Source organism: Haliotis asinina, chromosome 8, assembly GCF_037392515.1.
Source record: "Haliotis asinina isolate JCU_RB_2024 chromosome 8, JCU_Hal_asi_v2, whole genome shotgun sequence".
Lineage (NCBI taxonomy): Eukaryota > Metazoa > Mollusca > Gastropoda > Lepetellida > Haliotidae > Haliotis > Haliotis asinina.
In genome coordinates, this window is record NC_090287.1 from 57,508,635 (window position 1) to 57,523,474 (window position 14,840).

The 14,840-nt window shown below is 37.2% G+C and overlaps 1 protein-coding gene across 1 annotated transcript in view; it reads left to right on the top strand.

Annotated features, from left to right (window-relative positions):
- Positions 1 to 11,247: 11,247 nt before the first annotated feature.
- LOC137295421 (mitotic checkpoint serine/threonine-protein kinase BUB1-like) overlaps positions 11,248 to 14,840 on the top strand; it is a 32,617-nt gene continuing 29,024 nt past the window's right edge. Inside the window, exons 1-5 of the mRNA XM_067826785.1 lie at positions 11,248 to 11,519; positions 12,476 to 12,535; positions 12,988 to 13,132; positions 13,693 to 13,889; positions 14,658 to 14,818. Coding sequence (XP_067682886.1) covers positions 11,374 to 11,519; positions 12,476 to 12,535; positions 12,988 to 13,132; positions 13,693 to 13,889; positions 14,658 to 14,818 — 709 coding nt within the window. The 5' untranslated portion in view covers positions 11,248 to 11,373. The remainder of the gene's footprint in view (positions 11,520 to 12,475; positions 12,536 to 12,987; positions 13,133 to 13,692; positions 13,890 to 14,657; positions 14,819 to 14,840) is intronic.

Below are 14,840 nucleotides of genomic sequence, written 5' to 3' on the forward strand. Positions count from 1 at the left end.
CAGAACGTTGAAACTGTTCAATACTGGCATGTTCACTTACAATATGTCATACACTTGGTTAAAAGTCTGCAGGGAATTTTTGCTAATGCGGCATAATAACTACCTATCTATGACCTCATCTGTTGTAAATTAACAGTTTTCATCTCGTGCTTTCAACTCTTTCTATATCTATTTATACCATGATCATAATGAGATCTTCACAAAGGCAACATGAAGCTTCTCAAGACTGGTGTGTGAAGTAGTCTCAGAACATTTTTGCTACCTGGAGTAGTAGCCAGTAGCACATAGTAGCCAGTTCTACTAGCTGAAAAATGTGTGGGTTTTTATTAATACCATATTCTGAGATCGTATCAATAAATCTATGTAAACCCTATGTAAAGTCAAATATTGTGAAGGGAGATTAGTCTGCCCCTCAATTTGTTCTGGAAATTAATTTCAATCTAAAGATTGAGAGAACAACATCAGGCCCTCCTAAGTAATTGAAGGAATTACGGCAAATTTGAAGGAATTACTTCACAAATCTAAACAATGGCAGCCCACTCACGAAACAATTGCAGCGATATCGGTAGTTTAGCGGTAATACCATAAACACAACGCCCCTATCGGAAGCAGTGTCGGTAATACTTGAAACACGCTCGGCCATCTTCAGAGATTTCTGATTTGTCGGTCGCGTCCTGAACCTCAAACATCAAAATGTGGCATCACTGGAAGGAGCACCCATCTCAGTCAGTTTTGTTTTTAGTTTCTACTGTTTTCATTTTTAGAATTATCCATCTTTAACCACCCGTGTTGAATGCGTTGAGGTATGAGGTGTTGTCGGAGCTATAGATGGCCAAGCGTGTTTCAAGTATTACTGACCTAGTTTCCGATTGGCGCGTTGTGTTTATGTTATTACTGCTAAACTACCGATATCGCTGCAATTGTTTCACAAGTGAGATGCAATGCGTTCAAATTTGCCGTAATTCCTTCAGTTACTTAGCGGAGCCTGAACATGATAGGTTTGAACATAATGATGACGTTTAAAAATTCAGTAGATTGTTGGACATTTCATTCAACAGATTTTCAGCTGGACATGAAATAGCAAGCATATGGCTGTTTCACACACTGCTCAAGGTCAAGCTTCTCTCCTTACAATGCCCCTTAGTGGCTGGAGGAGTCTTGGTATATAAGGGAGATAAGTCTTGTAAATATCTATGTAATACCTTGCCACACCCACTCTTTGTTTCATTATTGACTGTGTATAGTGCCTTATCTGTGCTTGTTGGCATATCCCTTATAAGGTATCATGGATTTGCTGAGAATCAGGGAAAGATTGAAGATATTGGAAAGGATTTTACACTTCTACATTGGGATTGCATATTGCTCCTTGCTAAAGATCCAAGATCAGATTATAGCTAAATGACATAAGGTTTGGATTTGAAGAAATAGTTGCTAATAGACCAACCATTTGATATTCTGTGGAGGCTTAGATTGTGTTTGGAGACATTATTTTTTCATTATTAACTGCAACACCTGAGTCCCATTTATTAAGGTGATGCATTTGTTCCTTAAAAATAGCTTGGAAAATGTATTTTGTCATGGCACATAAGTAGGGGTGGGTTTTTTTAACAGCCAATTGCTTGCAATTCAAGAAACTTCATGGTCAGATTTATTTATTTATTTATTTATTTATTTATTTATTTATTTATTTATTTATTTATTTATTTATTTATTTATTTATTTATTTATTTATTTATTTATTTATTTCCAGAATATCAAATGGTGGGCCTGTAAACAAAAGTATTTAGATGCTTGGTAAAATCTTTACTGCAGAAATTCCACAGTACCTCTTATGAGAGGTTTCAAGTGTATACACACTTCTCTCCAGGCTCAAACTGCTTTCTGCTATTCAGAAAGAGAAAGGTGGGAATTACGGGTGTGTACCACAGTGGATCTTGTCTTGTTAGACTGCCATCAGGATGTTATGGATCAGTCTTAGTCAGAATCTGTGGAGACAGTTGATAACTGCAATATCTCTCCATGCACTTGAATTAGGCTGAAGGACAGATCTGGCCCGAATAAGGATATTTCATGCAGTGACAGTTGTCTCACAATTTGAGATTCATGTTTCAAGGCCAAAAGGAAAAGATGAAGGGTCTAACATCTGATCTTGCACCTTTAGGTTACCAATAAATTTTATCGTTTGACATCTCATATTTCTGGTTTTTGGTTTCATTTTTAAGGGATGATGATTTTTCAAGTGTTTTAAATGTTGCCAGATGTATCAGTCATGGTTTTAATAGCTTGAAAATTTGTTACTGTTTTTGCTTTTAGGCTGGCTACTTAGAGTTATCTGCCCTTGTTTCTGATCAGGAAAGAATGACCAGATATCAGTCTGAAAATGAAGAAACCAGAAACATGAGATCTTTTAGGGAAGAGGAGCAGGGAAGGTTATGATTCCTAGTAAATGTTTGTTTTGCCTACTTTGTCCAGTGGGAAGTAGGTGGGATCTCTGTGTTGTTAGGTGAATTGACTTCCCTGATCAATGTTCTGCAGCAGCTTAGCAAACCTGTGTTTAGACTGTTGTAAGGTATTAGCTTTGTAACATAAATCCTTTATCGTTTTGACCCTGATTTGTCTTTTAGAACATAAGTTTATTTTTAAAAATTGTTAATGAATTGTGTATAAGATACAACTATTTATTGACTTTTACATCACTTTCAAAAGTAAATTGATGTGATATTGTTACTATTTATCTTTTTGAAGTTCAGACTTGTTATATATCTAAATGCCTTCTTTAATTCATGAAGTTGACATACATGGAGGTGACAGAAACTTTTTGTGTAGATGATTAGGTCATTATGGGCTTTTCCTTCTGGAGTAACATTCTTCTGAATCTGTTCCATATAGAACATCAGATGCCGTTCCTGTTGCTGTTGTCTGCTCATCAAACAAATGCTGTACAGTGGTTAGAACACTCAGATATAGCAAATCTGATGGCACAAGTCTGAACAGAGCACATTTTAACAAACGTCTGTGCCTTGCTACAAGTGCTGATGTTACACGAACATATATTCTACTCAAAAGAGATTAGGGATTTCCTGACACTTCCATATTTGTGTGGTGAGTCTGTCATATACTGAACAGCAAAAGAAACGCAGGTTTTGAAAAAATGAAATCTCATAGAAGTAAGTGTTCATGTTTATGTCATTTAAAAACTTGACAAAATGGCGGAGTTGCATTTCTTTTTCTGTTTGGTATACTGTGACAAAAAAGACAAACCAGTTACGTCATATATATTAATGTAGCCAATCTGTCATACCATTGGACATTGGGATAGCCTTGTGGTTAAAACATTTGCTCATCACACTGAAAACCTAGTTCAATCTCCCACGTGGGCATAATGTATGAAACCCATTTCTGGTGTTCCCTGCTATGAAATTGCTGGAATACTGCTAAAACAGTGATAAACTTAATTCACTGACTGGCTGTTATGCAATGACATATTGACTCAAATAATATGAAAGAATCAGGTTGTCTTTAACTTCTTTTGGGTAGCACACAAAATTAGGCTGATACATTCAATAGTCATTGTTTTGTGTGACCCTATATAAGGACTGATTTTCAAGTAGCGCCATAAGAGGGCTCTTAATCCCCTGGAATGGAATACCTCTTTTTACAAATGTACAAAAGATGAAATTACTATTTTTGATATTATTTGTAAAGAGCTAACTTTTGCATATTTTTCAGGTAAGTTCGTATACTTGATCATTAAGTAAGATTGTTATTGTATTGTTTAATGTTACATCAAAGTAAATTAGACTAGTCTTTGAAAGGTGAAAGGGGCACATGTTCATAGATTGTCTCCCTTGGTCCAGTGTATAACTGGTAGTGCAATATTGTCATGTGGGGGCATGTGGTTATTATGACTATTGCAATTATATTGCAATAGTAGCGACACCATAACAGTGGTATCGTGATAGTTTTGAACATTGTCAACAGAGCCATGTTCCTCTCTGTTGCTACTCAAACCTAAGGGAAGTAACTCTAATCTGAAGTTGGCGTAGTCCCGCTGTTCAACCAAACAGGCAGGTTTGAAGTGCATAAAATATGTACTAATTTCAACCATTAAAATTATCGATTGTTAGACTTGGTGATATTGTTGGCATTTTTCCTATCATTCCTAATAGTATAGTAGTATCTTAGGGCAACAGTTGAAGTAGTTTGGTAGTCCCATGTGTTGTTACACAAATTGTAATGTGCACTGCAAGTTTGTCAGTTCAAGCATAGTTAGTTACTAGGTAAAGTGGTCATGCCCAAAACCACATTACTGTCAACCTCCACCTGCTTGTTGTGTATACAGAGTTGGTTCTAAACAATAAGAGTCACCGTGCATTTATGTTATGTCATATTTAAACACTGGAGATAGGCCAGACTTCTTTCTTTTTTAAACTGGTATTCATCCAGCTGACAGTAAATAAGTATAATTTTGTAATTAACATGCTTATTTACTGGCACTGTTAATATGAATAAATCACTCAAATACGGTTAGTGTTGTTGGAAATTTATCTTAAGAATTTGTAAACGTGATGAATTGTGACATACTATACAGGTAACTCTCAACTCACTTCCCTATATCCAGTCACATACATTGCTGCCTACTTAACATTGGAAGAATATTACACATAATCTTTTAGATTGCTATTACCATTTTTTCTCCTGAGCTGAATCTTTGGTCAAATAGAAAAGTGTAGACCAGAGAAAAAAGAAAGTCTGGCTTAAAATCAAACTATGAAAGCAGGAAGTGTCTATGATATGATGAAATATGTTCATGTAGGCTTGGTGATCCTCCTATAGGTGAACAAGGTGTTCTTCAAGTGGCACTTTTGGAAGTTGGAGTGTCAGAAAATTACAAACATTCTGGCTGAACAACCTGAAAGAAGATGTTCATCTAGAAAGTTTGTCCTTATCAAACAATTTGATGTTTGAATGCAGTTTGATGTGTTCCCGTGGTGCAAGGCAATCACAGCTGCAAGTTTTAATCCAGAATGTGACAGTTGTTACCTTTGGTAGTTAAGAACAGTTCCTGTTTGTGGTAAGCATCTATAACCTGCATGATGTTGTATGAGGTACTGATCAGTGCAACTCACTTCACTGGTTCCTATCTCTCTCTTTCATTAGAACAAGATACATCGAAGGTCAAGGAAATACGCTTGACTATGCATTAAAATATGTTATGGTTGCTGTGGTGTGTCTCAGCATTGTATTTACTTTGCTAACAATTCAGCAGGTTCTTAAGAACATCATTCAAATGTTTCGTAACATCTCTGACATTTGTTAACAATCAGATATATTGTTTTACACCTGGGATATGTGTTGGTGTACAAATACTGTGACATTTGTTATTTGTACTGATAATGTGTAACACCTGTGGCATTTGTTACAGATATTGTGTGACACCTGTGATGTTTGTTACATATATTATTTAACACCTTTGACAGGTGTTACAAATATTGTGTAACACCTGTGCCATTTGTTAGAGACATTTGTAACACCTGCAACATTTGTTAACAGTTTATAGATATTGTGTTACACCTGTGCCACTTGTTACACATATTTTGTAACATCTGTCATTGGTTGCAGATATTGTGTAGCACCTATGACATATTGTTAACAGTGTACAGATATTTTGTAACACCTGTGACGTGTTACAGATAGTGTGAGACCTATGACATTGGATACAGATATTGTCCAACACCTGTGACATTAGTTACAGGTGTTGTGTAACACCTGTTAGTTTGTTACACATATTTTGATACACAGGTGTCATTTGTTACAGATATTGTTTGACACCTGTGTCATTTATTAATGATAGTGTGTAACACCTGTGCCACTTGTTACACTTTCATTGTGTGTCACAGCTTGGTATGTACCTGCTTAGAGACACTGGAATGCAATGTGATGTGAATTTGAAGTGACCAGCATCATATGAACTTATTAGAGACTGACAGAAGAGTAACTGATGTGCTGGTCGATCTGTAATATTTCAGTGTGATCTCTTTAGGATTTTCTTGACTATGACTCTTTTATGATGATCTCTGACATGAATATGCAAATGTACATAATAGTAGGAGGTAGGAGTACCTTAGGCTTCATCACCAGTGTTTGTGTGTCTGGTAGAGAGAGTTCCCAACAGTGTTTCACATCACCTTACTTTATTGAACGGTTGAACCATACAGCTCTTGGTCTTTGTGTTGACAGGGTGGTCAGGTGGCCTAGTAGTTAAAGTCTGCTTATCATGCCAAAGACCTGAGTTCAAATCCCTACATGGGTACAATGTGTGAAGCCCATTTCTGGTGATGCCTACCGAGATGTTGTTTGAATATTGGTAAAAGCAGCATAGTACTAAACTCATTCTGTGGTAAGGAGTGCTTGATGTTGGTGCAGATACGTGTTGGTGAATAAGTTGGGTGTACTGGTGCATTAGGTGTTGTGTGTTGATTGAGAATGTGTGTATTAGGGGTCAAGATGACTGAGGACAAAGCGTCATGGCGTCTGGGGATATGATGTGACTGGCAACAAGAGGATGTGACAGTATGCTTTGGGGTGGCAGTTAGTGACAGGATGTGACTGTGAGGCATTGACTGTAGGATATTGAGTGACTGTCAGGAACAACATGTAGCTGTAAGGCATTTGATGTGGCTCTGGATGGGGTTATGGCAAGACTGTCACAGATTGGATGTAGCTCATCCTAAATATCTCCAGGGTATACGTTCCAGAAAATCTCCACTAAACCCTGGATATAACCGTCACATATACAGATATATATAATTCTATTACCTACCTCAGACTCAGAATTGGGGGAAATCATACAGACAAATTGACAGGTCTGAAACTTTTACAAAATATGCAAGAATTCCTTTTATCTCAGAGTACTTTTGCATCATTTGTGTTGCTAAGTTTAGATAATTTTGGTATGCTCAACTCCCCAGTATAGACACCCGATTGGATAAAAAAAGCCTGCCAAGGTAGATAATAAATTCATTGGTTCATAGATGCATCCAGGGTATAGTGGAGATTTATCAGACATGAAGGATGGATGTAGCTGTGAGGCATTGGGTGTGTCAGTGCCTTAAAGAGTAGCTGTCGGGGACAGAATGTGACTGGAGTACTTTATGTGGATGGTCGGGATTGACAAGGCTGTAGGTTCAAGGATGTGACTGCTATGATGAATAATGGATGTTCTCTGTCCATGATGGATACACAATTAAACCAGAACTGTGACAACACAATTCCCTCTGAGAGTGACCATGTTTCTACTGGTGTTCTCGAAAGTATATTTCATTACCTGTGAATTGGCTTGAGGGTTTTTAAGGACATATTGTATTACATTCGCATAATGTGCCAACACGCATTCAGTGTCTTCATGTTTTGATGACAACAGTGACAGATGCATGACCTGCATGTGTGGATGATGCCAAATATGTCATGCGATGTGGTTGTCAGATTTACCATATCTTCAGCATAAAAGCCCTATAACAAGAACGCTCTTAAATGCCACTCTCACTTTTACATGTTAAAGTTTTAGCAACACCTTTTATATGGTTTTACAATTTTTGACTGTTTCATCTGGCATCGTGTTAAGCTTATGCCAGTAACAGCAACTATTGTATGAATGTACAATAACATGTCTATGTGCACACAATTGTAATTACATTTTTATGACAGTTTGTTACAGTAATATATATAGATTGTAAATATGACTGTAATAGTAAATGGATGTTGATAATATTTATTGTGTATATCCTCCAAGCTGAGCACTTGATTCGGTATTTTAGTACTTCTTCCGTATATTTGATACACTTTTTCTACTTGCGGGAAGTCAGAAGTATGTGTACAGCTTAAAGAGATGTAAATAAACTGGATCTAAGAATGTTCCGGAAGTTTTCTTTTGTTCATATTCTTATGCTCCAAGACTGTTTTTCGTGTTTTTGTGAAGAAAACATGTTGAAGATTTTCCATGAAATATGAACCATGAGAATACTGGCTGTCCATGCAAACATATTGTACTGTTCCAGTCATATGCCTGTTTTAGGTCATAGTCCTCTGAGACCTATAGGAACATCAGGTGTAATGTATGAGGCTGAACCATGAACACTAGGTGTAATATGTAAAGATGAACAAGGACTATCAGGTGTAATAAGTAAAGATGAACTAGGAACATCAGGTGTGATACGTAAAGATGAACTAAGAAACATCGGGTGTAAGAAATATAAATGCCAAGGAACATCGGTTTTAAGAAGTAAAGATGAACTTGGAACATTGGTTGTAATATGTGAAGATGAACAAGGAACATCAGGTGTAATATGTAAAGTTGAACTAGGAACATCGGTTGTAATAAGAAAAGATGACATAGGAACATCAGTTGTAATAAGTAACGATGAACATCGGGTGCAATGTGTAATGATGAACAAGGGTCATCAGGTGTAATATGTAACAATGGGCAAGGAACATCAGGTTTAATATGTAACGATGAACTAGGAACATCTGGTGTAATATGTAACGATGGGCAAGGAAGATCAGGTGTAATATGTAATGATGGGCAAGGAACACCAGGTGTAATATGTAACGAGGGGCAAGGAACATCAGGTGTAATATGTAACGATGGGCAAGGAACATCAGGTGTAATATGTAACGATGGGCAAGGAACATCAGGTGTAATATGTAATGATGGGCAAGGAACATCAGGTGTAATATGTAACGATGGGCAAGGAACATCAGGTGTAGTATGTAATGATGGGCAAGGAACATCAGGTGTAATATGTAACGATGGGCAAGGAACATCAGGTGTAATATGTAATGATGAACTATAAGAACTAAACTCAAACGAAAACGAGTTCTCATTCAGAAGTTTACTTTATGTATTGTGTAAATAATCAACAGATCATAATAAATTGTCCACTGACACGGAGGTGCATCATGGCACACAAGAAACAATCGAATGTCAAGGTCTCTTGTATGGAAATGGAACCAATAAACGCTGTCCCCCTGGTGCTTGTACCAACTACTGGAGGTTCTGTGGTTCTTGCTGAGGTCATCTCGCAACTACGGAAGTCGAGTCTCCTGTCTGCAGTTGGCCAATGGCGTAGTTGCTTTGAGGTGCTCTCAATGGTGGCGTCTTTTCACTTTTCAGTTGCTTCTTATATGCGGGGATCTTCATTTTCCATAACTGTGGTAGCACCCTTGGGTCATTTATTTTTATGCGTGGATAAAACATTAAAACGTTATATATATAAAACATTAAAACGTTACACACACACACACACACACACAGAGAGAGAGAGAGAGAGAGAGAGAGAGAGAGATGTATGATGTTACGTGCATGGCATGTTCATATATTAATGATGTTAGTGTATATCACAGCAGTCCGAACAGAACGCGTCAGTATCATATTATAAAATATTATTTTGCCTCTCTTACATGATTCAAGGTCAATACTGAGTACACCTCCATGTGACTCTATGACAGAGAGCACTCTTCTCCTCCGATACCCCGTGACAGCCTCCTGATCCTCTGACGTGCCAGTCTACGCCATTCCTCATGTAAAGTAGCTTCCAGTTAGACCATGTTCTGTACAGGAGGATCCCGTTGTTGTACACGACAGCCAATCATGTCCCAGATATGCCCCAAAGGTCTAAGATCGGGGCTCATTCAATCGTGAGATATGCCAGAGAATGCTTCACTAAGTTCTTTGTGTATATGTATCTTACAGATCGTCAATAGCATCGCTCTCCCATCAAAATTCCAAGAAATGAAAAAAATCTATGATTCGTTTTATATCATTAATGCGATGGAACAGACAGGATCCTGAACTGATGTTGAGCCTCCAAGCCTGACTGAGCCAGGATCACCCGAACCCTCTCTCGTGGACACAGGTGATGTTCCTCCGTGGTTCTGCAAAGGTCGCACAATACTCCTTCCCAAAAGAGGAGATTTGACTGATTCCCCCAAACTTTGAATACTCGATCTATAAATTCACAGGGTGTTTGACAAACCTCGTGTCTTTATTACCGTCTCCGCCATACCTGTGGTATTGACTCCGAGATCCATCCATGGTACGACCCTCAACATGTCCAGGGCGAAATGAAAAATGATGCTTTTAAACTTATGTGGAATAGGCCAATGTACAGCCTCATAAGAATTCCAGCCAACAAACCCGTTCTTGTCCTTTTTTATAAAGCCAATGAATTTATTTATATCATTGGCTTTTCTGTCCCTTTTGACTGTAACGTGACTGGCAAGATTCAGAAAAGCATGCTAAGTATGCTGACCTCGCCTTTGCTGCTTTTTATCTTAATCTGTCAAAAATAACAATTATACTGAAAATTTACAAAGCTCTAAATCCACTAAATAAGTGGGTGTTCAAAGCCCTACAAAATAAGAATAATGTTTGAGTCAATAGTTCCATGAAGAGAGGTGCGTTTTAAGATGTTATTGGAAATCATGAAAAGATGGGGAGATGGGTTTAAAGGTGAGGGGAAATTCTAAGATCAAATCGAGTGAGACACAATCAGGCATTATTCAAATCGACCTTCGCAGCTTCATCTACATATGTATTTTGATATTTACTCTTTAAATAAATAGGGGAACTTCACTTTTAATTTACGATTGCAATTGTTGGGAGATATTTGAAAATTTTGTTGACGCTTATGTTTCCTTCGAGTTGTGGTTCCTCTTCCTTGTTGGGAGTATATTATGAAAAGTAGTTGTGCCTATTTGCTATTGGTCTAAAGTGATTATTGACGTGTTTATGTTTATTTGTATTTTTCAGCTGAACTTTTAATTTCAAAGTAAACACAGGTATCAATCACATAGACTCTATTTGACATTTCAGCTGCATGTTTAGGAACATTATAATAATCTTGCATACATGTATTAATACTTGGAAGGTTTGCAATCATATCTGTTGCCACATCTTTAGTGCTGTTTCATTAGAAGTATGGTATCTACGTAAACTACAATAGCATTTATGTTTGTCTACGTATTTGTTTACACGTACACAGTTATTATATAGTCTCTGTTAAGTCTATCAGAGTTTTGTTTTGTGTAATCTATAATACGGTCTCTGGACTTACCAAGACTTTAAAACATTTACACTACGTTTATTTAGACAAGATCCCAGTCAATATTTGTGTACGCAAAAGCCGCAATGACGCGAACGAGTAGACTGGTGCCCTAGCCTGTTAGCAGTGGAACCAGTTTAGCTTGACTTCCCTCAAGACGCATGCGCGGAGCGGACATTTCAAAACTGGATTGGGGGTAATGGAATAACGAAAATAAGATCTGTTCATAGATATTTGGTAATTGTAGCCTTGTTTTCTCAGTCATTTAACAATGGATCATATGGAAGAATATTCTGATGAATGGGAACTGAGCAAGGAAAACGTAAGACCTCGGAAACAAGGGCGCAATGTCTCTTCGCTGTCAGTAGCGCTTCAGCCTCAGGATGATCAAATGGTTGTCATCAAACAACAAAAACAGTAAGTTTCATCTGTATGCATTTATGTTAAAATATTGTTGGCACAATTTCTAAGCTGTTAGAATGCCAACACAAATGTGGGAAGACCTCCGACCGTACCCACCCACCCCCCCCTTAATTTTCATTATAGTCAAATCATATCATGCGCTTGAATATTCCTCATCAGATAACAATGAGTTTTAGCATGTTTTTTTTAATTGTATCTCATCTACTGAAAGATATATCCAACTTATTAAAAATCTTAGAATGCAGTTTACCGTGCGCAGCACCGGCAAGCCACCTCCATTTACGATCCTCAGGGTTTGGGGTTAGTGTCTGGTACCCTTTCCGATCTCCTCATAATTAAAATATTGGGCGGATACGGGCGAAAGTCTTACTGACTAGTTTCCATTGTTGTTTTTAGAGTAATGCATTCAAGCAGTGTTTGTATCAGTTTAATCAGGCCTAATTTGTTGAAGTCAAACCTAAATAGACTACATTTCTACAAAATCAATTAGCAAAGCTTATGGCACAGTTATATATGTATTTTATTTGTTGAAGACTGCTACTGAGATTCCAATGCGCAAAGCGCTTTAATGCCAGTATGATGGATGATTCTGAATGTTAATAAAGAAAAAATATGGAAAAGACTAAAGCTTAGAAAAATCAAACAAGATAATTTACTGAAGGCCACAAGGGCCTGCAGATATTTGAAACTGCCGGTCCGACTGAATAACAACCAGCTCTGGACCTCAGGGTTGGCAATTATTTCGACTGCTGCATTCAAGCTTTAATGGTTGTCAACATCACAGTGGTCCATATATGGTCATTTCAGGTTTAAGGCTCAGGCTTTCATTAAAAGAGTCTGGTTCAGCTTTCCTAGTGCCATGCCTTATCACTTCAGTCGTTTTCATTTCATAGTATTAGCATGCTGAAGACTATATGTAGTGAACTGCAATATATTTATCTTATTTACAGAGCATTTGAAAGTGAGTTACGAACATATACAGGTTCTGATCCACTTGACACCTGGGACAGGTAAGATATAGAATTTCATTCAGTTTTTATTGTTCTCTGAGAACATACATATTTTACATGTCTAGAAAATCATGATTCCCAGAACAGAGGTTATTGTTTATTGTCCATTAAATGTTGAGACATTCTTGGTGGTATATTTACTTTTATTGATACCAGCCAGGGATAGGTTACGATTAGAGATGCCTATATACAACAACCAGAAATAGCTAAAACAATGTTATCAGCATAAGTAAAGTGATCCATTCTTCTTAACAGTAAATTATGTACTTTAAAATCTATGTGTTCTACATCACTTTGAACCTGTTGAATGTAATTTGTTTTATGAACAAAGCTTCAGAGAACATGAACTTGATGAAACAGTTGACTTTTTAAATTTATTTCAGTTTGTTCTTGTTGCATACTGGCCATGTTTTTTTGTAGGTTTGTTATCTTTTGTTTGTGTTTTCAACCAGATATATTCGTTGGACAGATGAAGCATATCCAAAAGGTGGCAAAGCTGGCAAACTAAGAGCTCTGCTGGAGCGATGTGTCACAATTTTTAAAGATGAAGAGAAATACAAGAACGATCACAGATATATTGATGCTTGGATTAAATTTGTGAGTTTTTAGCAGTCATCTGTTCCTTGTTTTATCATGTTTATTAGGAAAGAAATTATTCGACAGTTGGTTTTATCCAATGCTTCTGTTGGTAACAAAGTTAATGTAAATAATTTAGTCTCAATTATATAGTCCTGCATCCTCGTTAATCTGACAATTTGCAATGCAATTGACGATGTCAGATTAACAAGACTTGACTGTGTATATTAAGATATTTTAGGATTCAGTTAATAACAATTAGCTTGATTATTTCATGATTTAGAGAAACAGGAATTATTCATTACATAAAGCTGTTAGAGCAGTAGTTGAGTTTACGTCATGTTACCATGGTTACCCAGTAATCATGCATTATTTTTGTAAAGTTGTGTTTTCTAAGATGGTTAGAGACCAGCCTTGACCTCAATGAACAGATTTGTTGTTTCCTTACTTCATGAATCAATGCAGCTTAGTGTTGTTAGTCCCTGATGCTTCAAGGATAACATAACTTGTAATTACTGACCATTGCTAAGACGTATTCACTCAACACTGGCATTGACCAATACCTGAACTCTGAATTCCAGGCAAGCTTCTGCATTGATCCAGCAGAGATGTTTGCCTTCATGTTTGACCAGAAAATTGGTTGTGAGGTGTCTTTCCTGTATGACGCCTGGGCATCAGTGCTAGAGGATGCTGGGAATACTAAGAAAGCAGATGCCATATATCAAGAAGGACTGCGAAGAAATGCTCAACCTGCTGAATTCTTGCTTAGAAAACACCAGTAAGTTGTTTGACCATGAGCTAGGTTTTCTACTATTTTGGGAAACAACATTTTTGGGGCAATGTTTTCATGTGATGCTTGTCGTTGAAACCTTATTGAATATGTTACTTGTTAGAAGCAACAGTGGTTGTGAATCCTCAACATTCAGACTGTTTGCTCACTGGGGTTCAGTTTCAGAAATTTGTCTAAGCTCTTAAGCTGGATTGATGCAGGGATGTATCTAGACCTGCTTAAAGGCTGATATTATATATATAATATTTTACTTTGATCCCAGGGAATATATATCCTGGTGTAACTTGTAAGCCACTGCAGTTTTTTAGTGCTAACATTGTGCAGCTTTTCACCAATAATCACATCAGTATTTGGTTAGTTAGTTCAATCATATTTTGGGAGGGGTTGTTGGGTAGGTCAGGGCTTGATTTATCGGATGTTAACCAGGTTGTACCAGCCAAATTCCAGTTATGTTAAAAAATAAACATATTACACAGCTGATACCAGAGACATGTCTATGATAAGCAATGTTTTAGTGTTATAGCTATTCGAAGTTTAGAAGAAAAATGAGTTGACATATTTATGCTTATAATGTTAGATTTATTGTTGATGTATTTCTCAAACATTTACTTGCTCTCATAACTAGGTTGCACTTTGTGCTATTGGCACCAGTTTAAGTAACATAGCACTAAGTCGAGCCCTGTAGGTTTTTGTCATCAAATTTCTCTTAAAATTTATCATATTGTGAACTAAAGCTTTTCCCCTGTTTTTGTACAGAGAGTTTCAGGCTCGTGTTGCCCGTGGCCTGATGAGATCAGAGGTGATGGACACAGATGATATCCCTATGGAAGAGGAACAACGCACAGCTCTAGGCCAGCTGAAAGCTTCAGGAAGACGCCACCAAGTTGGCACAGCCAGGACAGGAGTGGCCAAGAAATGTTAGTGTTGGATTACCATTAT